The 24,424-nt window shown below is 38.4% G+C and overlaps 1 protein-coding gene across 1 annotated transcript in view; it reads left to right on the top strand.

Annotated features, from left to right (window-relative positions):
* The first annotated feature begins 984 nt into the window (after positions 1-984).
* LOC138167581 (mannosylglucosyl-3-phosphoglycerate phosphatase-like) overlaps positions 985-24,424 on the top strand; it is a 107,477-nt gene continuing 84,037 nt past the window's right edge. Inside the window, exons 1-4 of the mRNA XM_069096540.1 lie at positions 985-1,172; positions 1,271-1,379; positions 16,238-16,341; positions 17,233-17,444. Coding sequence (XP_068952641.1) covers positions 985-1,172; positions 1,271-1,379; positions 16,238-16,341; positions 17,233-17,444 — 613 coding nt within the window. The remainder of the gene's footprint in view (positions 1,173-1,270; positions 1,380-16,237; positions 16,342-17,232; positions 17,445-24,424) is intronic.

Genomic DNA, 24,424 nt, shown 5'->3' with positions numbered 1-24,424 from the left:
AATAACATCAAAACAGACAGACAAAGTACCAGCAAAACAGCCATGTCTCCTCAGTCCTTGGCAGCTCAGGGGGCAGGTCTCAAAAGTCCAGGGCAATTCAAAGTGGCCACCAGCAATTCTCTTAGTCTCTCTCTCTCCACGAGGTGCTGCTTCCAAAAAGATCTTCCGCCTCTCTCTTATCTCTCCAAATCTACGTCACCAGCTCCTCCCAGTTCAGGACTTTCTTTTCACATCAAAAAGTCCATCCCACAGGTGGGATTAACAAGCTCTGGGTTTTAACACAATCAATTTGAAAACCAAGCCAATACAGGGGAATTTTTAATTGCCATTACTATCACACGTGCACATCGGGCTGTAGGGTGTAGTGGCCCCCGTTTCTGTTTGCATCTGACACCAAAGCTCTGTCCCCCCCCTGCCCACCCCGCCCACCCGGCCCTTCCGGACCCCATTTAGGATGCCAAGGTCAGTGCTCTGACAGACTGCAGGCTCTACCTCACTAGCAGTCCTGAGGTTCAAAGAAACTACGTATGTAAAAGCGTTTTGCACTTATTAATTAAAAATCTTTAAAGCATTGCCACAGCTCTTCTTCAAAGTCTGGAAGCATTAATACAGCAGTTGCTGCCCCAACAGTTTGGGTTAAAAAAAACAAAACCAAACCAAACAACTGGTATTTTAAAACTCTCTAGCCATTCAAGACGGTGCTCTTCTCCTGTCCAGTACAGCGGTCCGCTGGCAACAGTTATTACCCTGGCAACAGTCCCCTCCCGCCCCACCCTTAGCAGTCACCCCGACCCCCACACCTGCGCAGTAGGAAGAAGGGTGATAGGAAGGCCCAGGCACATGCGGGTCACGCGACCATGAACTTTCTGCGGCTGCGCCCCTGCTCAGCGGTTCCCCAGGTGCCCTCCTGCTAAAGTCCCTAGAAGTCCCCGGCGGGAGAGCCCGATAGTGGCGACGGCGGGTGCCACTGATCCTCTTGGGTAAATGGAGGCAGCCAATTCGACTCCGACGTCTGCGCCTCTTCCTTCCTCGGAGCCAGAGGTGGACATCTTACTTTTAGCCTTGGGTGTCTTGTGCATGGAGAATGGCCCCTGCGACCTCACCATCCTCCATTTTAACGATGTTTACGACGTAGACCCGAAGGTGGAGGAGCCCGTGGGAGGGGCCGCCAGGTACGCCCTCACCCTCTTCCCTGCCCAAAACCTGGCTCCTGGAAGGGGACCGAACCGAGCGTGTGTGGAGGCCTGAGTAGCGCCCTTACTCTCTTAAGTTATTGGCGCTGTTCAGGATACCGGGGTCACACACGACGCCCTGGCCAGCAGAGCAGTGCTGGCCCGACCCCTGGCGGACAGGACACGCCAGTGCAGCTGCAGCGGAGAGTACGGGTGCAGCGCGCTGACTGTCTTGCCTGCTGGCTCTCCAAAGCGCTGCAGGATTCGCTTATTCTGGCTACTCCATAGCCCTTTAGGTCACTTCTGCCACATTACTAGAACTCCCTAAGTGGTGTTGTGACTGGAGTTAAGCATCAGGAATTAAGATAAATTGGTCTGAATTGCTCTCTCTTTGTTTTTTTTGTTTTTGATATCACTATAATTTCCCCCAGTATCTCCTTAAGCGCTGTTCGTCCTCTTTCCAGAGATCCATTTTATATAACAAGTAGTATTTTTAAAGACAAATAAAGGAAAAGAAAAAAAAAACAGCACTGCTGACACATTTATATGCTTGCTATCTTAGCCTCAGTTTCCTCCTTGGTTAAAAAAAAAGGGAGGCAAAAATATGAGAAGTAATCACTCCAAAAGATTTGTTCTGAGGGTCAAATGTGAATATAAGCAAAACACTTTGCAAACTTTAAGGCTCTACATAAATGTCACTTAATGTTCCAGACTAGCTTTCAAAATCTTTGCTCTGAACAATTCTAATAGTAAATGCTTCCACTTCCTTTCCTGTCAGTTTTTTTTTTTAATTCTTTGTAGTCTGGTTTACAACTTCATTCAACTGAAATTGCTTTCTCTAAAATTACTAACAATCTGTTAACTGCCAAATCTAATTGCATTTTCACAATCCTCCTTGTTCTTGAACTCTCTGAAGCCTTTGACATTGTTGATTACCTTCTGCTCCTTGATACTCTTCTTTTTTCTTTCTAGGTTCCCATGACAGTATTCTACCCTAGTTCTTCTACTTGTCTGACCACTTCTCTATCTCCTTTGGGTGCCCTAAAGCTCTGTCCTGGGCTCTCTTCTCTTCTTCTTCTATACTATTTCACTAGGTAATCTCATCAGCTTCCATCTCTATGTATTCTTTGCAGTGCACTCTCAGATCTACTTGTTTTAACCTATCTCCTGATCTTCAGTCTCTCCTCTCCAGCAACTGTTTTGATATCCCCTAGACATTCTAAACTCATCATGTCCAAAATTGTTCACCGTTACACCTTTACCTAATTTCCTGTTACTATTGAGGATATCACCATCTTCTCAGTTCCCTAAGGTTCATGTTCTCTCTGTCTCTGTCTGTCTGTCTGTCTCTCTCTGTCTCTGTCTGTCTCTGTCTCTCTGTCTCTCTGTCTGTCTGTCTGTCTCTCTCTCTCTGTCTCTCTTTCTGTCTCCCCTCCTCACCCCATATCTAATCACTTGCCAAGTTCTGTCATTTTTGTATTTGTAACATTTCTTGTGTATTTCCCCATCTCTGAGACTACCTCTAATTTATATATCTTGTTTGTACTATTTGTTAGCATGTTCTCTTTCCCATTAGACTGTGAGCTCCTTTAAAGCAGGGACTGTTTTTTGCCTTTCTTTTTTCTGTATCCCCGGTGCATAGCATAGTCCCTGACACAAAAAAGTGCTTAATAAATGCTTGTTAACTTTCTCATTTAACCCTTATAAACTCTTGGGGAGTGCTTCCATTATTATTATTCCTGTTTTACAGAGGAGGAAACAAATTCTGAGAGAGAGCAAGCAGCTTACTTGTCCATGGTCACATAAAAAAAAAATAAGGATTCAAGGAGGTATTTAAATCCCTCTCTTCTTGACTACTAGGTAGGTGCTATTGTTATATCCATTTTACAAATGAGGAAATTGAAGCTAAATTTAAATCATATAGCCCTCACTGTCTAAGATAGGATTTAAACTCAAGTCTGACTGATTCCAAGTTTGTTGTTGTTATTTAGTCCTGTCTATTCACTGTGCCACCAAGCTTGATAACAAGTTTAGTCACTAAAAACCATGCCATCTAGCTGCCTAGCCTCTGAGGTAAATGGGGCTTTTTTCAGGAAGTTTCTCAGAAGGAGTAGTGACACAGGTCACCTGTAGCTCCAGTTATTTGGGTAACTGCAATTTCCGCTTGGTGGATGGTGAAAAACTGGTTCCTAGATAACTTTGTGTTTTGCATATTAGTAGCTAATGGTAAAATATACACAGATAAGTTTAATTGATCAATATATAGATAGATGGCATCAGTGTTCAGTGCAGAACTATAATATTCTGTAGTTTTCTTTCTCTATTTTGTCTGCTTTGTCACTTAGGAAATCCATTTTGAAGCTTATGGTTTAAGGTATGAGGTGTAAGTCTAAAGCTAGTTGCTGCTAGGTTGCTGTTAAGTTTTCCAAGCAGTTTTGGAGTCTTTGGGTTTGTCAAACACTATGCTACTGGTTTTGTTTGCTTGTGTCATTGGTTGTTGCCCTTCATTCTCAAAGAGGACTAAAATGACATTACTGTGCTAGAGTCAAGTTTCAGTGTGTCTGACTGTGAGTGATCAGACCAATATGAGCTCGGAATGCTCTACCACAGGTCAGGCACAAATAGTTTGAGTTTGGGGTGGATACTCTAAATTTGTGAATCCTGTGTTTTCTTTGAGCTGTTTCAATTCTGCTGTCTGTTGTATGCTTAATTCGATCCACCAGTGGACCTCTCTTTCTTTTTCTAGCCAGTACCAAATTGGTTTCATGATAACTGTTTTGTAAGTACAGTTTGAGATCTGGTGCTGATAGTCACTACCACTCCCTTCACAGTTTTTTTTTTCATCATCACCCTTGAGATTCTTGATCTTTTGTTTCCTCCATATGGATTTTACTATTATTTTTTTTCCAATTCTAGAAAATATTCCTTTGGAAATTTTTTTTAGTACAACTCTAAATATGTAAATTAATTTAGGTAGTATTGTCTTTTTTTATTATATTGGCTTAACTTACCTATGAGCAATTAATCTTTCTCCAGTTATTTAGGTTGGTTAGATTCATAGACCCCAGGTGAACTTATTAAATGTACTTCCAAATATCTTATAGATTACATAGATATTTTGAAGGGGATTTCTCTTTCAAGCTCTTCCTATTGGTTTTTTGTTAGTTATATGTAGAGATACTAATGATTTATATCAAATTATCTTATGTCCTACAACTTTACTCAAGTTGTTAATTAGTTTAGTTAATTTTTTAATTGATTCTCCAGGTTGTGAACTTATCTAACCATTCTGGAGAGCAATTTGGAACTATGCCCAAAGGGCTATAAAACTGTACATGCCTTTAGACCCAGCACTTCTAGGGTCTATATTCCAAAGAGATCATAAAAAAGGCAAAAGAACCCACATGTACAAAAACATTTATAGCAGCTCTTTTTGGGGTGGCTAAGAATTGGACATTGATAGGATGCCCATCAATTAGGGAATGGATGAACAAGTTGTGGTGTATGAATGTAATGGAATACTATTATGCTATAAGAAATGATGAGCAGGAGGATCTCATAAAAACTTGGAAATACTTGGATGAAGTGATGCTGAGTGAAGTGAGCAGAACCAGAACATTATACTGAGTAACAGCAACATTGATGATCAATTTCGATAGACTCAGCTTTTCTCAGCAATACAATAATCTTAGACAATTCCAAAAGACTTGTGATGGAAAATGCAATCCACATCCAGAGAAATAACAAAGGAATATGAATGCACATTGAAGCATACTATTTTCAGTTTTTTGGGGGGTTTTTTGTGTTTTTTTTTCTTTCTTGTGGTTTTTCCATTTTGTTCTGAGTCTTCTTTCACAACGTGACTAATGTGGAAATATGTTTAATATGATTGTACATGTATAGCCTTTATCAGATTACTTGCTGTCTTGGAAAGAGGGGAGGGAAGGAAAGAAGGGAGAAAAAATTTGGAACTCATTATCTTACAAAAGTGAATGATAAAAACTGTCTTTACATGTAATTGGAAAAAAGAACCAAAATACTATTAAGTAGGAAAAGAAATAAATTGACTCTGTAAGGTTCTGTCATACAATTATATCATCTGTTAGAGGAGATTTCTTCTTTGACTCTTTTTACTCTTCTTTTTTGTCTTATTGTTATAGCTAGCATTTCTTGAACTATATTAAATAATAGTAGTAATAATGGAAAGTCTAGCTTTTCTCCTGATACTATGGAAAAGGCCCCTGACTTTTCTCTATTTCATATAAGTTTTGCTCTTGGATTTAGGTAAATGCATTTCTGTTGATGAAAGTTCTGAACCTATGATTGCCAGAGTTTTTAATAGAAATTAGCATAAGATTTTGTAAAAAGCGTTTTTCAGCATCTCTTTATAAAATATATGTTTTTTGTTCTTTATGTTACTAAAATAGTTATATTGATCACCTTTCTTATGTTGAACCAATCTGGCATTCCTGGTAATAAATCCATCTAAGTCATAATGTACAACCTTTCTAATATGTTATTATAGCCAACTTGTTAATGTTTTATTTGAAGATTTTGTTTTAAGTTTCATTAGGGATATTGTTCTGTAGTTTTCTTTCTCTGCTTTGTCTCTCAAGGAAATATTGTAGTTGCACAAATGAGAAATCATGAAGGTCTGAAATGAAGGTCCGCCCTAGGCCTTTTTTAGTTGTGGGGAAAAGGTTACAGAACTAAATCAAAACCCGGATGACTGATTGGATATGGTGTGATGAGGGAGAGTGAAGAGTCAAACATGCCTCTAAGATTATGAATCTACAGAAGTTTAGAAAGGGGTTAGATTTAATAGGAAAGATAATGATGAAAGTACATGAGTACCTGGCTAATGACAAGGTCATTGGAAGGTTTTTTCTTTGTTTCCTTGTTTGTTTTTTTGAACAGGAGAGTAACATAATTAAATTAATTCTTTTTTTCTTTCTTTTTTTCCTTTTTTTTAATCAAATGCTTTATTCACTTCTAGCTTACACCATTCATTTCCTCAAGATTTTGAGTTGTCCTTTTTGATAAGTTCTTTATGATTTCTTTTCCCTGTTTACCTTCTTATGCTTCCCTTGCTTCTTGTATCTGAATATTTTTCCCCTATTCAACACCCCAAAATAGATCCTCTCCTCCAATATACTCTCTCCCATATCTTCTGCCCATACACCCTCTGACTTTCCAGTAGGGCATGGTGGATCTCTATGCTCAAGTGCCTGTATATCTTATTTCCCAGTTACATGTAAAATAATATTAATAATAGTATATATATATATATATATATATATATATATATGTGTGTGTGTGTGTGTGTTATATATATATATGTATATATATTTTAAACATGTGATTTTAAAACTTTGAATTTCACATTCATTCCCTTCCTCCTTTGTCACCCACCCTTACTGGGAAGATAAGCAATTCAATATAGGTTGTACATGTGTAGCTATGCAGAACATTTCCTTAGTGGATATATTGTAAAAGAATGACTATATTTCCCTCCCTCCTATCCCACCTCCCACTTGTTCTATTCTCTACTTTGATGCTGTCCCTTTTCAAAACTGGGTGCTTCCAATTTCCCTCCCCCCCAGCATGCCCTCCCTTCCATCATTCCCCCTTTCATCCCCTTTCCCCCTACTCTCCTGTAGGGTGAGATACCCTTTTTAGTGTGTATGTCATTCCCTCCCTAAGCCAAATTCAATGAAAATAACATTGACTCATTCCTTTCTCCCTTCCTATTCTTCCCATCCATTGTTACCATTTTCCCTTGCCTCTTCTATATGAGATAGTTTAACTCATTCTTTCTCTCCCCATCTCCTCTCGTTATATTCCTCTCTCACCTGTTAATTTCACCTTCTAAGTATCATCCCTTCCTATCAAATTGGTCCTGTGCCCTCTATCTATGTATACCTTTACACATATATACACATTCACATATATATTCATACACTTAAATACCCTCTTATATAGAGATATATATGTATGTGTATATATAGATATAGATATACAAACACATTTCTATTCCCTTAAACTATTCTCATACTGAGAAAAGTTTCTTAAGTTACAATGATCATTTTTTCCATGTAGGAATATAAGTAGTTGAATTTTGATAAGTTCTTTATGATTTCTTTTCCCTGTTTACCTTCTCATGCTTCTCTTGCTTCTTGTATCTGAATGTCAAATTTTCTATTCAACTCTGATTTTTTCATCAAGAATGCTTGGTCCTCTATTCCACAGAATGACCATATTTTCCCCTGAAACCTGATACTCAGTTTTGCTGGGTAGGTGATTCTTGGTTTTAATCCCAGCTCCTTTGACCTCCGGAATATCATATTCCAAGCCCATCAATCCTTCAGTGTAGAAGCTGCCAGATCCTGGGTTATCCTGATTGTGTTTCCACAATATTCAAATTGTATCTTCCTGGCTGCTTGTAATATTCTCTCCTTGATCTGGGAATTTCAGAACCTGGCTATAATATTCCTAGGAGTTTTCTTTTTGGGATCTTTTTTAGGAAGTGATCAGTAGATTCTTTCAACCTCTGTTTTGCCCTTTGGTTCGAAAACATCAGGGCAATTTTCCTTGAGAGTTTCTTGGATGATGATTTCTAGGTTCTTTTTTTGATCATGGCTTTCAGGCAGTCCAATAATTTTTAAATGATCTCTCCTGGATATATTTTCCAGGTCATAGGTTTTCCCAATGAGATATTTTGCCTTCTATTTTTTCATTTGTTTGGATTTGTTTAGTAGTATCTTGATTTCTCATAAAGTCACTAGCTTCCATTTGCTCCAATGTAATTCTGAAGGAATGACTCTCCTCAGTGAGCTTTTGAGATTCTTTTTCCGTCTGGAAAATTTGGCTTTTTAAGGCATTGTTCTCCTCATTGACTTTTTGAGCCTCTTTTGCCATCTGAGTTAGTCTATTTTTCAAAGTGTTATTTTCTGAAGACAGGTTGTTGACTGTCATTTCATAATTTTCTTGCATAGTTCTCATTTCTATTCCCAATTTTTCCTCCACTTCTCTTAATTGATTTTCAAAATACTTTTTAAGCTCCTCTATGGCTTGTAACTAGCTCATATTTTTCTTGGAAGCTTTTTGTGCAGGAGTTCTGACTTCATTGCCTTCCTCCTGTTCTATGCTTTGATCCTTTCTAGTCACTAAAATACGAGTCTAATATTGGATTCCTCTGTTTGCTTTGCTTCCCTCGTTTGCTCATGTTGCCACTCAATTACTTGACTTTTGGGCTTTTTGCCACAGTAGGACTTGGCTAGCAGAGAGGGGAGCTTTGTCCCAAACGCTGGGGTTTTCTCAGCTGCTGAAGGTATTAGCTGGGTGCCCTCTCTGCAAATACTTTCACATTACATATTAGTCAGGTTATAAAGAAGGATTGTATCAGATTGAATGAACAATGGGAAAGGGGAAATTAAACTAAACAAGAAAAAGAAAAAGATCAGTTAGTTTGCTTCAATATGGATTCTTACTCATTTCTTTCTAGTTCTTTCTCTGGATATAGACATCTCTCTTCATCATGAGCCTTTTGTGTTTGACTTATAACCCTGAATTCCTGAGAAGAGTCCAGTCTATCAAAGTTGGTTGTCACACATAGGTTGTGTCTGAAATTGCATACAAATATCTCCTGGCTCTACTCTTCTCACTCAGCATCAGTTTGTATAAGCCACTCCAGGTAGATATGAAGTCCATATGCTCCTCATTTCCTATAGCACAATAGTATGCCATTACATGCATATACAACAACTTGTTCAGCCATTCACAAATTGATGGGCACCCCCTAAATTTCCACTTCTTTGCCAGCACAAAAAGAGCTGCTATAAATTTTTTTTTTTTTACATATGGGTATTTCTCCCACTTCTATGAACTCTTTGGGATACAACCCTAGAAGTGGTATTGCTGGGTCAAAGGGTATGAAATTATTTATAGCCCTTTGGGAATAATTCCAGAGCTCTACAGAAAGGCTGAATCAGTTCAAAGCTCCACCAGCAATGCATTAGTGTTCCAATCTGTCCTCATCCTCTCCAGCAGTTATTATTTTCCTGTTTTGTCATATTAGCCAATCTGACTGGTGAGATGTGGTATCTCAGAGTTGTTTTGATTTGCATTTCTCTAATCAATAGTGATTTAGAGCATTTCTTCATATGCTTATAGATATCTTTAATTTCTTCCTCTGAAAACTGCCTGTTCATATCCTTTGACCATTTATCAATTGGGAAATGACTTGTATTCTTACAGATTTGACTCAATTCTCTATATATTTTATAAATGAGTCCTTTATCAGAGACATAGGTTGTAAAACCTCTTTCTCAATTCTCCACTTCCCTCCTAATCCTGGTTACACTGGCTTTGTTTGTACAGAAGCTTTTCAATTTAATGTAATCAAAATTATCCATTTTGCATTTTATAATGCTCTCTAATTCTTGTTTGGTAATAAAGTCTTGCCCTCTCCACAAATCTGACAGGTAAACTATTCCTTGCTTTCCCAGATTTCTTACAGTATCAGTCTTTATACCTAGATCATTTAGACTTGATTTTGGCATATGGTGTTAGATAATGGTGTTTGCCCAGTTTCTGCCATACTGTATTCCAGTTTTCCCAGCAATTTTTGTCAAAAAGTGAGTTCTTATCCCAAAAGCTTGGGTCTTTGGGTTTATCAAACAGTAGATTACTATAGTCATTGACTGCTGAGTGTCCTGAATCCAATCTATTCCATTGATCCACTACTCTACTCCTCAGACAGTACCAAGTAGTTGTGAGGATTGCTGCTTTATAATATAGATTAAAATATGGCATAGCTAGTCCACCATCCCCAGCATTTCTTTTCATTAATTCCCTTGATATTCTGGACCTTTTGTTCTTCCAAATGAATTTTCTTACTATTTTTTCTAGCTCTATAAAGAAGTTTTTTGGTAAATTCATTGGTATGGCACTAAATATATAATTTAATTTAGGTAAAATTGTCTTTTTTATTATATTAGCTCAACCCAGCCACTAGCAATTGATGTCTTTCCAATTAGTTAGATCTGACTTTATTTGTGTGAAAAGTGTTTTGTAGTTGTGTTCATATAGGTCCTGGGTTTGTTTTGGCAGGTGGATTCCCATATATTTTATAATATCTACTGTAACTTTAAATGGGATTTCTCTTTCTATCTCTTGCTGTTGAATTTCATTAGAAATATACAGGAATGCCAAGGATTTATGTGGGTTTACTTTATATCCTGCAACTTTGCCAAATATATTTATTGTCTCAAGTAGTTTTTTGTTTGATTCTCTAGGATTCTCTAAGTATATCATCATATCATCTGCAAAGAGTGATAGCTTGGTCTCTTCTTTGCCTAATTTGATTCCTTTGATTTCTTTTTCTTTTCTAATTGCTACTGCTAACACTTCTAGTACCAGATTGAATAAAAGGGGTTATAGTGGACATCCTTTTTTCACCCCTGATGTTATTGGAAATGCTTCTACCTTATCCCTATTACATGTAATACTTGCTGATGGCTTTAAATAGATGCTACCTATTATTATTATTATTTTGTCTTTTGGAGGGCAATTGCGGTTAAGTAACTTGCCCAAGGTTACCCAACTAGTTATTTTTTTTGTGTTTGTGTGGTTGTTAAGTGTCTGAGGCCGGAACTGAACTCGGTTCCTCCTTACTCTGGGGCCGGCGCTTTACTCACTGCGCCACCTAGCCTCTCAAATGATAAACAACACTTTTTTCTCTTTGGAGGGCAGTTGGGGGTTAAGTGACTTGCCCAAGGCCACATGGCTAGTTTTTCTGTTATGTGTCTGAGGTCAGATTTGAACTCAGGTCCTCCTGACTTCAGGGCTGGTCCTGTATTCACTGCGCCACCTAGCCACCCCCTGCTACCTATTATTTTAAGGAAGGCTCCATTTATTCCTATACTTTCTGTTGTTTTTAATAGGAATATATTTTGTATTTTGTCAAAAGTCTTTTCTGCATCTATTGGGATAATATTGTGGTTTTTGCTTGTTTTATTGTTGATATGAACAATTAAACTGATGGTTTTCCTAATATTAAACCATCCTTGGATTCCTGGAATAAATCCTACCTGATCAAAGTGTATTATTCTTGTGATAAGTTGCTGTAGTCTTTTTGCTAATATTTTATTTAAAATTTTTGCATCTATATTCATGAGGGAAATTGGTCTATAATTTCCTTTCTCTGATTTATCTCTTCCACATTTAGGTATCAGTAACATATTTGTGTCATAAAAAAATTTGGTAGTACTTCTTGTTTACTAATTTTCCCAAATAGTTTATAGAGTATTAGAATCAATTGTTCTTTAAATGGTTGATAGAATTCACTAGTAAGTCCATCTGGTCCTGGAGATTTTTTCCTATGGAGTTCACTGATGGCTTGTTTGATTTCTTTTCCTGAGATGGAGTTATTTTTAGTAATTTACTTCCTCTTCAGTTAATCTGGGCAACTTATATTTTTATAAATATTCATCCATTTCACTAAGATTGTCAAATTTATATGCATACAATTGGGCAAAATAATTCCTAATTTTCGTTTTGATTTCCTCTTCATTGGTGGTAGATTCATCCTTTTCATTTTTGATACTCATAATTTGGTTTTCTTTCTTTGTTTATGATATTGACTAAGGGTCTATCAATTTTATTGTTTTTTTTTCATAAATCCATCCCTTAATTTTATTTATTAATTCCATAGTTTTCTTAATTTCAATTTTATTAATATCTCCTTTGGTTTTCAGTATTTCTCATTCAGTATTTAATGGGTGATTTTCAATTTGTTCTTTTTCTAGATTTTTCATTTGCATGCCCAATTCATTGACCTCCCTTTTCTCTAATTTATTGATGTATGCACTCAGGGATATAAAACTTCCCCTAAGAATTGCATTTGCTGCATTCCACAAGTTTTGCTATGTTGTCTCATTATTGTCATTCTCTTGAATGAAGTTACTGATTGTTTCTATGATTTCTTGTTTGACCCACTCATTCTTTAGGATTATTTAGTTTCCAATTCGTTTTTAGTCTATCTTTCTATGACCCTTTATTACATATGATTTTTATTGCATCATAATCTGAGAAGGATGCATTTAATATTTCTGCCTTTCTGCACTGAATTGTGAGTTTTTTGTGCCCTAGTACATGGTCGATTTTTGAGTATGTGCCACGAACTGCTTAGAAGAAAGTATATTCCTTTTTATCCCCATTCAGGTTTCTCCAGAGATCTATCATATCTAGCCTCTCTAAAATTCTATTCACCTCCTCCACTTCTTTCTTGTTTATTTTGAGGTTAGATTTATCAAGTTTAGAGAGGGGGAGATTGAGGTCCCCCACTAGTACAGTTTTGCTATCCATTTCTTCCTCAATTCCCTTACCTTCTCTTCTCAGAATGTGGATGCTACACCACTTGGTGCATATATGTTAAGTAATGATATTGCTTCATTCTCGACAGTGCCTTTTAGCAGGATATAGTTTCATTTTTTTAATCTTTTAAAATTAGAGCTATTTTTGCTTTTGCTTTGTCTGAGTAAGGATTGCTACCCCTGCTTTTTTTTTTTTACTTTAGCTGAAGCATAATATATTCAACCACAGCCTTTTACCTTTACCATGTGGGTATCCCTTTGTTTCAAACATATTTCTTGTAGACAGCATATTGTAGGATTATGGTTTTTAATCCATTCTGCTATCTGCCTCTGGTTTTTTTTTTTTTTTGCCTTTTGGAAGGGCAGTTGGGGTTAAGTAACTTGCTCAAGGTTACACGGCTAGTTTTTTTGTGTGGGTGTTAAGTGTCTGAGGCTGGAACCGAACTCAAGTCCTCCTGACTCTGGGGCCAGCACTTTACTCACTGCACTACCTATCCACCCCCACCTCTGTTTTATGGGAAAGTTCATCCCATTTACATTCACAGTAATGACTACTATCTGTCTCTTTCCCTCCATCCTATTCCCTCCCCTGCTTATGTTTTTGTTTCTTCCTTCTGCCTTCCCCTTCTTAAGGGTTTTCCTTTTGACCACCCTCTTCCTCAGTGTTCCCTCCCTGTGACCCCCCTCTTCTTTACCTACCCTCTCTACTTACTACTATTTCCCTCCTTTCTAATATACCCCCCCCTTTCATCCCTGCCTTACTCTCCTACTGCCTATAGGACACAATGAATTGTTATACTTATCAGAGTATGTTATTCCTCCTTTGACTCCAAACCAGTGAGAGTAAATTTCATACAGTGCTTTTCTCCCTCCATCCTTTCAATCTATTTAATGAGTTTTTGTGCTTTTCATGTTAGAATCTTAAATTTAACTGATGATGTTGATCTCTCCTTGAAACAGAACAGGTGAGAATAATGTTCAAATGATGTTCATCTCCCTCTTTCCTTCCCCTCTACTGTAGTGTGTTTTTATGCCTCTTCATATGGCATAATTTACCTTTTTCTGTCTCATTCTTTCCTTTTATCCCATTACAGTCCCTTTGACTCCCTTGAAAAGGTTTTTTTTATCATCAGATTAGATTGTTTATACCCTCATCCTTTATCTATGTATAACCCTTTTAAAGGTCATGATAATCATATAAATTTTGATATTGACAGTTATCAGCTTCTCATATAGGGATGTAAATATTTTGCTCTTATTGTATCCCAAGTTATGTGCATGTGTGCATGTGTATGTGTGAGTGTATGTTTTCCTTGTTTATCTTTTTATGTCTTTCTTAAGTCTTGTATTTGGAGATCAAATTTTTCATTGAGCTCTGGCGTTTTCATCAGGAAAGACTGGAAGTCCCTTATTTCGTTAAATGACCATCTCCTTACCTGAAAGATTATGCTCAGTTTTGCAGGGTATTGATCCTTGGTTGTAGTCCTAGTTCTTTTGCCTTACAAAATATCAAATTCTAATCCCTCTGGTCTTTTAATGTCGAAGCTGCTAGGTCCTCCATAATCCTGACTGTAGTTCCACGATATTTGAATTGTTTCTTTTTGGCTACTTGCATTATTTTCTCCTTAATCTTGTAATTCTGGAATTTGGCTACTATATTTCTTGGAATTCTCAATTTGGGATCTCTTTCAGGAGGAGACTGGTGAATTCTTTCGATAACTATTTTACCTTCTGATTCTAGGACTTCAGGACAGTTTTCTTTGACAATCTCTTGGAGGATGTTGTCTAGACTGCTTTTTTCATCATGGCTTTCCAGTAGACCAATCATTCTTAAGTTATCTCTCCTGGATCTGTTCTCCAGGTCAGTTGTTTTTCCAGTGAGATATTTTACACTTTCTTCTAATTTTTCAATCTTGTTTGATTGACTGTTGGTACATCATCGTCCTGAGCTTTGATTTGACTGATTCTAATTTTTAGTGAATTATTCTCTTTGGTTAGTTTTTGAAGGTCCTTTTTTAGGGAGGTATTTTCTCCAGTTAGTTCACTAATTTTACTTTTTGAGGATGCGTTTTCTTCAATGAGACTTTTTTCCAATTTGGTCACTGTAGATTTAAATTTATCTTCTACCTCCCTAATTTGACTTTTTGTTTGTTTGTTTGTTTTTGCTTTTTTTGAAGAGAAATTGGGGTTAAGTGTCTTGACCAAGGTCACATGGCTAGTTTTTGTGTTAAGTGTCTGAGGCCAGATTTGAACTCAGGTCCTCCTGACTCCAGGGCTGGTGCTCTATTCACAGCGCCACCTAGCCGCCCCTCCTAATTTGACTTTTAAAATCTTTCTTGAGCTCCTCCAAGAATGCTTTTTGGGCTTGAGAACAGTTCATATTTCCATCTGTGGTCTCAGGTGTGAACACAGAGTCCATGGTGTTTCCTGAAAGTGATTCTTCTCATTCAGAATAATAGGATTCTATTGTCTTTGGTCTTCCTTTGCAAGTTGCTTCCAGCCCATTGTAATTGTCTATTTCCTGTCCTTTAAAGTGTATTTCTGGTCCTGGAGTACAGAGGGCTCTGACCCAAGCTTCTCAGGCTGGGAGCTAGGTGCCTGGTTGTTGGCTTTGTGTGATGTAGCCTCTGGGTGTCTAGATTGAGGACAAGGCCAGGATTCTCAGTGTTTCCCCTGAGTTACCCTGAGGCTCACAGAGTAATCTGTGGGGGAGGGGTGGTCTGGCTGCTTCAGATTTCTGCCTCTATGCCCCTGGCCTACAGCTCAGGCAGGCTTTTGCTGGTCAAATGAGGTGAGGCTTGTTGGGACTCCTCCCACTCTTCTCTTCGACTCCTTACTGCCTCAGTTACACCCTTTTTCCATGACTCCTAAGCCTGAGGCTATTTCTGCTATTTCAGTACTTTACTCTGGGTGGGACATTAATCTCTGGGTTTTCTTGGTCGGGGAGGGGGAATTGGAGCAGCCAGAGTTTACTTTGTCATCCTGCCCCCTGGAAAATCAGGTAGATGATTTTTAAACTTCCAGGCTGGGGGCTAATAGCCCCAGGAGAAACTGCTGTCTCTGCTGTGGTCCCTGAGCTTTCTCTTACCAGCTCTGAAGGATCCTCCTGTCCCGTGGTGAGATGCTGGTGAGATGGCCACTTTGGGGTGTCCTCTTTTTGTATCTTCTGTGCTTACACAGAGTAGACAATAAATGTTTACTAATCGACTCACCTTGTATAGCCTACTTGTTTTCAATTTTGATATACAACTGAGACATAAAGGTAGAAATTTGCATCAGGCCAATAGAAATACAGAATGAGCTTGAGAGGGAAGTTGTTAGTAGAGATAATGATTATAGTAGAATAAATGGGAGTTGAAACAAAGGGAGTCAGTGAGTTCTCCAAGGGAGAGAGGAAATAAAGAGAAAAACAGAAGGACAATGACAAATATAGGGGATGGAGAGGGAAGAAGAGCCAGAGAAGAAGATAAAGAAAGATTAGTTAGAGAAACAGAAGGAAACAATAGATTAGATTAGAATCAGGAAAACCAAAGAAAATTTCAAAAATGGAGTGTTTTATTGTTAATTGTTATAGAGATGTCTAAGAAAATGAGGATTGGAAAGGCCAATGCAATTTGGATTTAGGAGGTAGTTAACTAAAGATATGAGTATTTGGAATAATCCTAGGAGTTTTTGTTTTTTTTTTTTTAGTTCATGAAGTGCATATTGGTCAGTAATTTATCCTTAAAGGATTCAGTACCCATCACACAAACCAAAGTGTGTCTGGTGTTGGGTGACGTTTGGAATGTTGCTATGTAAGGGACTTGTCAGTTACCCTCATCATGGAGGCAGCTGAAGTTGTTTTATCTTTGGTGCATTATTTCTATTTTAGAGAGGTTTAAGAGGTTGTGGGGATCAGAGAAAATGTCTAGTGTTCTATATCATTGCCATATCCCCTTTCCCCTAAATGTTTCCATTACCTCATGTTCACTCTGAGTGACCTCTTGTTAACTTCCATGACTTTAATTATAACAACTATAGTGATGAGTATAATAATGTAATAATAAAATCTAAATCTCTCCTTGACCTATTTCGCTTCCTTGGCAGGTTCTAAGGCATCAATGTCTACTAGGTCTAGACCTCCAGACACCAGCCTCTCCCACTGCAGAGTACTCCTCTCAGCTTTAAGAATCGACTCTGCAGCTAAACTGGCCTAATGGATGAAAAATCAGTCTATTTGCGTGGCCCCCCAACATGCTTCATATCTCATCTAGCTATACACTAGGACACCAGGTTCTATCAGGAGTTTTGCCATATGCCCTACCTTTTCCACAGCCCTACATTTTCTACCTCATGCTCTTATCCTCAGACTAATAATTAAATCGATACTGGAGGGGGGCGGAGCCAAGATGGCGGAGTAGAAACAAGACCTTCCCGTGGCTCCGGCTTCCACCCTCCCCAATCCATGTAAAAGGGGACTCTAAACACACTTTGGAGCTGCAGAACCCACATAATGACACAGAGGAGCTAACCTCCCGCCGAGGACAGCCCGGCAGGCCGGCAGGAATCGGCCAGCGCAGCGTTCTGAGAGCCGAGTCCAGCCCCACACCGAGGCTTTAGCCCCAGGGTGGGCCTGACCAGCCACCAGCCAGAGGGACTCCAGATCAGCAGCAGCTGGGGCCGTTTCCAGATTTATCAACACATAGACACAAAGGACAAAGTGAGAGGTTCGAGGCTGGGAAGGCGCGCGGCAGCGACGTGGGAGACGCAAGCTGTAAGGCCCGGCGGCAGCAGCATGGCGGGCGCAGCCTGGGAAGGCCCGGCGGTGGCAGCGCGGCGGGCGCAGCCTGGGAAGGCCCGGCGCGGCGGCGGCGGCAGCAGACGCAGGCCAGGAAGGCACAGCGGCCTGTGCAGGAAGGTGTGGCGCGGCTGGCGGATGCAGGCCTGGAAGGGGCCTGATCAACTCGGAGGGCAAGTCTTCCCACCAACCACAAGGTCCACTACCAGGCCTATCATCAAAGGGCTGGGACTGGAAAGAGCAAGGTAAGAAGCAAATACAGGGGCCCCTATACTGGACAGCAAACACTCCTGGGGCTACCACTTCATAGCCCAGAAATCATTAAAAAAAAAAAACCCCTCCTAACCCCCCAAAAAAAAGAAGGAAAGAGGGACCCCCCCTTCCCCCAACCCCCCCCCCCCAACCCTAAAGATATAGTAACTCTTGCCCCAGGGCAAAACCCTCTACAGTAAAGGTTTGGGATCCTAGAGGAAGGGCGTGGCTAGGACACTGCCTCAAAATGGGTAGAAAGCAGACTACAAAGACAAAGACTCTGGAGTCCTACTATCCTCAGAGGGAGGAACCAACCTCAGAGGGAGACAATGTGGACTCCACACCCATAGCTGAGACTTCAACAGGGAATGGATCCCAAGCACAGAAGGCTCTCCTAGATGAGATCAAAAGGAACTTTGAAAGCAAAATGAGAGAGATAGAAGACAAAATGAATCATTCTCTCAAAATGAAAATAGCAGAATTCGAAAAACATTATAATGAGGAAAACATCTCTCTAAAAAGAAAAGTGTATGATATGGAAAAGGAGCTTCAAAAATTAACCAAGGAAAATGATTTGCTAAAAACCAGAATTAAACAAATGGAAACAAATAACTCTATGAGGAACCAAGAATTAGCCAAGCAAAACAACAAAAATGAAAAATTAGAAAAAGAGGTAAAATACCTCAAAGAAAAAATAACTGACCTGGAAAACAGATCCAGGAGAGATAATCTGAGAATCATAGGCCTACCAGAAAATTATGATGAAAAAATGAGCCTGGACAACATTCTCCAAGAGCTCATTAAGGAAAACTGCCCTGAGATACTAGAACCTGAGGGGAAAATAGAAATCGACAGAATCCACCGGACACCTGCTGTAAGAGATCCCAAACTGAAAAATGCTCGAAATGTTGTGGCCAAACTCCAGAACTACCAGATAAAAGAGAAAATACTTCAAGCAGCCAGAAAGAAACAATTCAAATATCGAGGGTCCACAGTAAGGATTGCACAGGATTTGTCAGCCTCCACACTGAAAGATTGGAGGCAGTGGAATACTATTTTCAGGAAGGCAAAACAGCTCGGATTACAACCAAGGATCACATACCCAGCGAGACTGAGCATATTCTTCCAGGCAAAGAGATGGTCATTCAATGATATAACAGAGTTCCAGACCTTCTTAATAAAAAAGCCAGAACTCAATGGAAAATTCAACCTCCAATTACGAGAAGCAACAGTGACTTAGAGAGGTAAACAAGGAGAACACACATCATTTTAGAGGGAAAGAGGGGAGGGAGAGGAGCTTCGCATGAGATCTATTCCTGTCATTCTTGATGCGAAGAAAAAATAGCATACCTCATTAAGTATAACAATATCCTACAGGTAGTAGGAGGGGGAAAGGGTTACAAAAGGGGGGTGGGAGCGGTTTGTAGGGAGGGAAGTAGTAAGAGGAAAAGGGGAGGAAAAGGGAGAGGGGGCCAAAAAGGGAACACTGAGGGAGGTGGTGGTCAAAAGGAAAACTATTAAGGGGGGGAAGGGAGAAGGGAGGGAAAATACGAACATTAACAGGGGCAGGAATAGGATGAGGGGAAAGAAACAGATAACAATCATAACTGTAAATGTGAATGGAATGAACTCTCCTATAAAATGGAGATGGATAGCATAATGGATTAGAAATCATAATCCTACAATATGCTGTTTTCAAGAAACACATTTGAAACAGAGGGATACACACAAGGTAAAGGTAAAAGGTTGGAGTAAAATATATCATGCCTCAGCTAAAGTAAAAAAAGCAGGGGTAGCAATCCTTATCTCAGATAAAGCAAATGCAAAAATTGACCTAATTAAAAGAGATAAGGAAGGAAACTATATCCTGTTAAAAGGCACCATCGAGAATGAAGCAATATCACTACATAACATATATGCACTAAATGGTGTAGCATCCAAATTCCTAGAGGTGAAGGTAAAGGAATTAGAGGAAGAAATAGATAGCAAAACTATACTAGTGGGAGACCTTAATCTCCCCCTATCTGAACTTGATAAATCCAACCTCAAAATAAACAAGAAAGAAGTTAAGGAGGTGAACAGGATTTTAGAGAGGATAGGTATGATAGATCTCTGGAGAAAACTGAATGGGGATAAAAAGGAATATACTTTCTTCTCAGTGGTTCATGGCACATATTCAAAAATTGACCATGTTCTAGGGCATAAAAACCTCACAATTCTATGCAGTAAGGCAGAAATATTAAACGCATCGTTCTCAGATCATGATGCAATAAAAATTATATGCAATAAAGGGCCAGGGAAAGACAGACTAAAAACTAACTGGAAATTAAACAATTTGATCCTAAAGAATGAGTGGGTCAAACAAGAAATTATAGAAACAATCAGTAATTTCATTCAAGAGAATGATAATAATGAGACAACATACCAAAATCTGTGGGATACATTAAAGGCAGTTCTTAAGGGAAGTTTTATATCCCTGAGTGCATACGTGATTAAATTAGAGAAAAGGGAGCTCAACGAATTGGGCATGCAATTAAAAAACCTAGAAAAAGAACAAATTCAAAATCCCCAATTAATACTAAACTAGAAATATTGAAGACTAAAGAAGAGATTAATAAAATCGAAATCAAGAAAACTATTGAACTAATAAATAAAACCAAGAGCTGGTTTTATGAAAAAACCAACAAAATTGATAGACCCTTAGTCAATATGATAAAAAAAAAAAAGAAGAAAACCAAATTATGAGTATCAAAAATGAAAAGGGTGAATCTACCTCCAATGAAGAGGAAATCAAAACAATAATTAGGAATTATTTTTCCCAATTGTATGCACATAAATTTGACAATCTTAGGGAAATGGATGAATATTTAGAAACATACAAGTTGCCCAGATTAACTGAAGAGGAAGTAAATTACTTAAATAATCCCATCTCAGAAAGAGAAATTGAACAAGCCATCAGTCACCGCCCTAGGAAAAAATCTCCAGGGCCAGATGGATTCACTAGTGAATTCTACCAAACATTTAAAGAACAATTGATTCCAATACTCTACAAATTATTTGGGAAAATTAGTGAAGAAGGAGTCCTACCAAATTCTTTTTATGACACAAATATGGTACTGATACCTAAATCAGGAAGAGATAAAACAGAGAAAGAAAATTATAGACCAATCTCCCTCATGAATATAGATGCAAAAATTCTAAATAAAATACTAGCCAAAAGACTACAGCAACTTATCTCAAGAATAATACACTTTGATCAAGTAGGATTTATTCCAGGAATGCAAGGATGGTTTAATATTAGGAAAACCATCAATATAATTGATCATATCAACAATAAAACTAGCAGAAACCACATGATCATCTCAATAGATGCAGAAAAGGCTTTTGACAAAATACAACATCCATTCCTATTAAAAACATTAGAAAGTATAGGAATAAATGGAGCCTTCCTTAAAATAATAGGTAGCATCTATTTAAAGCCATCAGCGAGTATTATATGTAATGGGGAGAAACTGGAAGCATTTCCCATAAGATCAGGGGTGAAACCAGGGTGTCCACTATCACCCCTCTTATTCAATCTGGTACTAGAAATGTTAGCAGTAGCAATTAGAGAAGAAAAAGAAATCAAAGGAATCAATTTAGGCAAAGAAGAGACCAAGCTATCATTCTTTGCAGATGATATGATGATATACTTAGAGAATCCTAGAGAATCAAGTAAAAAACTGCTTGAGACAATAAATAAATTTGGCAAAGTTGCAGGATATAAAATAAACCCACATAAATCCTCGGCATTCCTATATATTTCCAATGAAATTCAACAGCAAGAAGTAAAAAGAGAAATCCCATTTAAAGTTACTGTAGACATTATAAAATATTTGGGAATCTACCTGCCAAAACAAACCTAGGACCTGTATGATCATAACTACAAAACACTTTTCACACAAATGAAGTCAGATCTAACTAATTGGAAAAATATCAATTGCTCATGGCTGGGTTGAGCTAATATAATAAAAATGACAATTTTACCTAAATTAAATTATATATTTAGTACCATACCAATTAATTTACCAAAAAACTACTTTATAGAGTTAGAAAAAATAGTAACAAAATTCATCTGGAAGAATAAATGGTCCAGAATATCAAGGGAATTAATGAAAAAAAAAATGCTAGGGAAGGTGGACTAGCTTTACCAGATTTCAATCTGTACTATAAAGCAGCAGTCATCAAAACTACTTGGTACTGGCTGAGGAATAGAGGAGTGGATCAATGGAATAGATTAGGCACACGAGATTCAGAAGTCAACGACTACAGTAATGTATTGTTTGATAAACCCCCAGACCCTGGTTTTTGGGATAAGAACTCACTATTTGACAAAAACTGCTGGGAAAACTGGAATATAGTATGGCAGAAACTGGACATAGACCATTATCTAACACCATATACCAAAATCAAGTCTAAATGGGTTCATGATCTAGGTATAAAGGTTGATACTGTAAGCAGTCTGCTAAAACAAGGAATAGTTTACCTATCAGACTTGTGGAGAGGGAATGACTTTATGACGAAACAGGAATTAGAGAACATTATAAAATGTAAAATAGATAATTTTGACTACATGAAATTGAAAAGTTTCTGTAAAAATAAAGCCAATGTAACCAAGATTAAGAGGGAGGTGGGAAATTGGGAAAGAATCTTTACAACCTATGTCTCTGACAAAGGACTCATCTCTAAAATATACAGAGAACTGAGTCAAATTTATAAGAATACAAGTCATTCCCCAATTGATAAATGGTCAAAGGATGTGAACAGGCAGTTTTCAGAGAAAGAAATTAAAGCTATCTATAAGCACATGAAGAAATGCTCTAATTCACTATTGATTAGAGAAATGCAAATCAAAACAACTCTGAGGTACCACATCTCACCAGTCAGATTGGCTAAGATGACAAAACAGGAAAATGACAAATGCTGGAGAGGATGTGGGCAAACTGGAACACTAATGCATTGTTGGTGGAGCTGTGAACTGATCCAGCCTTTCTGGAGAGCAATCTGGAACTATGCCCAAAGGGCTATAAATACTTTCATACCCTTTGATCCAGCAGTACCACTCCTAGGGTTATATCCCAAAGAGATCATAGAAATGGGAGAAAGCCCCATATGTACAAAAATGTTTATAGCAGCTCTTTTTGTTGTGGCAAGAATTGGAAATTAAGGGGGTGTCCATCAATTGGGGAATGGCTGAACAAGTTGTGGTATATGCATGTTATAGAATATTATTGTGCTATAAGAAATGGGGAGCAGGCGGTCTTCATATTTACCTGGAGAGGCTTAAAAGAACTGATGCTGAGTGAGAAGAGTAGAACCAGGAGGAATTTGTACACAATTACGGACACAACATATGTGTGATGACCAACTTTGATAGACTGGACTCTTCTCAACAATGCAAGGATATAATTCAATCCCAAAAGACGCATGATGGAGAGAAAAATGTGCATCCAGAGAAAGAACTAGAAAGAACTAAATTTATATCCAGGTGGAAGCAAAATACCTGATCTTTTTTGTTCTCTTATTTGATTTTATGTCCTCTATACCATTTTTCATCCCAGCTGGTACAATCCATCCTTATAACCTGACCATTGTATAATGTGAAAGTATCTACAGATCCTATACTTGATTATAAGATGCCATGGCGGGGGGAGGGGAGGGAGGGGGACAAAGTGTGAAATTCAAGGAATTGTGGAATTGAATCCTGTAAATTAAAAGGAAACAAACAAATTAATAAATTAAATAATTAATTAAAAAAAACAAAATAAAATCGATAATGGAAAGGCTGTAGCAATCTTTTGCCCTATGACCTCTCATAGTCCTTGTGATTGCCTAGATTAAAATATATAGGGGACAAGTATATGTTATCTCCCCCCCTTTAGAATGTAAACTACTTGAGGGTAGGGGCTGCCTCACTTTTTGTATTTGTACTCTTAGTATATAACATTGTCAGTAGTGCTCAGCACATAGTAGGTGTTTATTGATTGATTCAACATTTTCACCTACCTGCTGGACATTCCTGCATTGCTATCCTGTGTCACCTAAGAGTCAACATTCTATGACTAAAGATCATCCATCCCCAAACACTTCTACTAAGGTACTACTCTTCCTCTTAGTTATTTGTCTGTTCAAGGCCTTCCACAGTTTGACTTTCAACCTACCTTTTCAGGTTCTTCCTATGTCGTATGAATATTATTTTCAAATAATTACCCTCTGAATATACTCTGCCATTTACCACATCCATGCTTTTGCTCATGATCTCCTTTCTCTTTGATTATACAAATCCTCCTCATCCTTCAAAGTACAGCTCACATCTCCCTTGCTTAAAACTTTCCTAATGGGGGGCTGAGTCAAGATGGCGGAGCAGGAACAGGACTTCCTGTTCCCACCTTCTTCAGTTCATGTAAAAAATTACTCTAAACAAACTTTGGAGCTACAGAACCCATAAAATAACACAGAGAAGCTAACCTCCTGCTGAAGACAGTCTGGCAGGCTGGCAGGAAGGGGCCAGAGCAGTGCTTTGGGAGCTGAGCCCAACCCTGCACAATCACAAGCTTTTAGCTTCAGAAAGGCCACAAACAGCCTCCAGCTGGAGGGACTTCAGATCACCAGCAGCTGCGGTGGCTTCCAGAATTATCAACCCATAGATGTTAAGGACAAAGTGAGAGGTCAGTGCAGTGTGGACTTTGGGACCTGGTGTAAGGGTTATGGGATTTAAAGATCTCCCATGCCCCATGGACGTGCTGACATAGCAGAGCAAGAAAAAAAAAAAATCCGAGCTAACGGTCCTGTGGTTGGCAGTTGGTGGC

The sequence above is a fragment of the Petaurus breviceps genome, unplaced genomic scaffold (genome assembly GCF_028583685.1).
Source record: "Petaurus breviceps papuanus isolate PSGF00001 unplaced genomic scaffold, PetGlider_PUasm1.0 229, whole genome shotgun sequence".
Classification (NCBI taxonomy): Eukaryota; Metazoa; Chordata; class Mammalia; order Diprotodontia; family Petauridae; genus Petaurus; species Petaurus breviceps.
The sequence above is the reverse complement of the archived record's forward strand: the minus strand, read 5'-3'. Positions and strand labels throughout refer to the sequence as shown.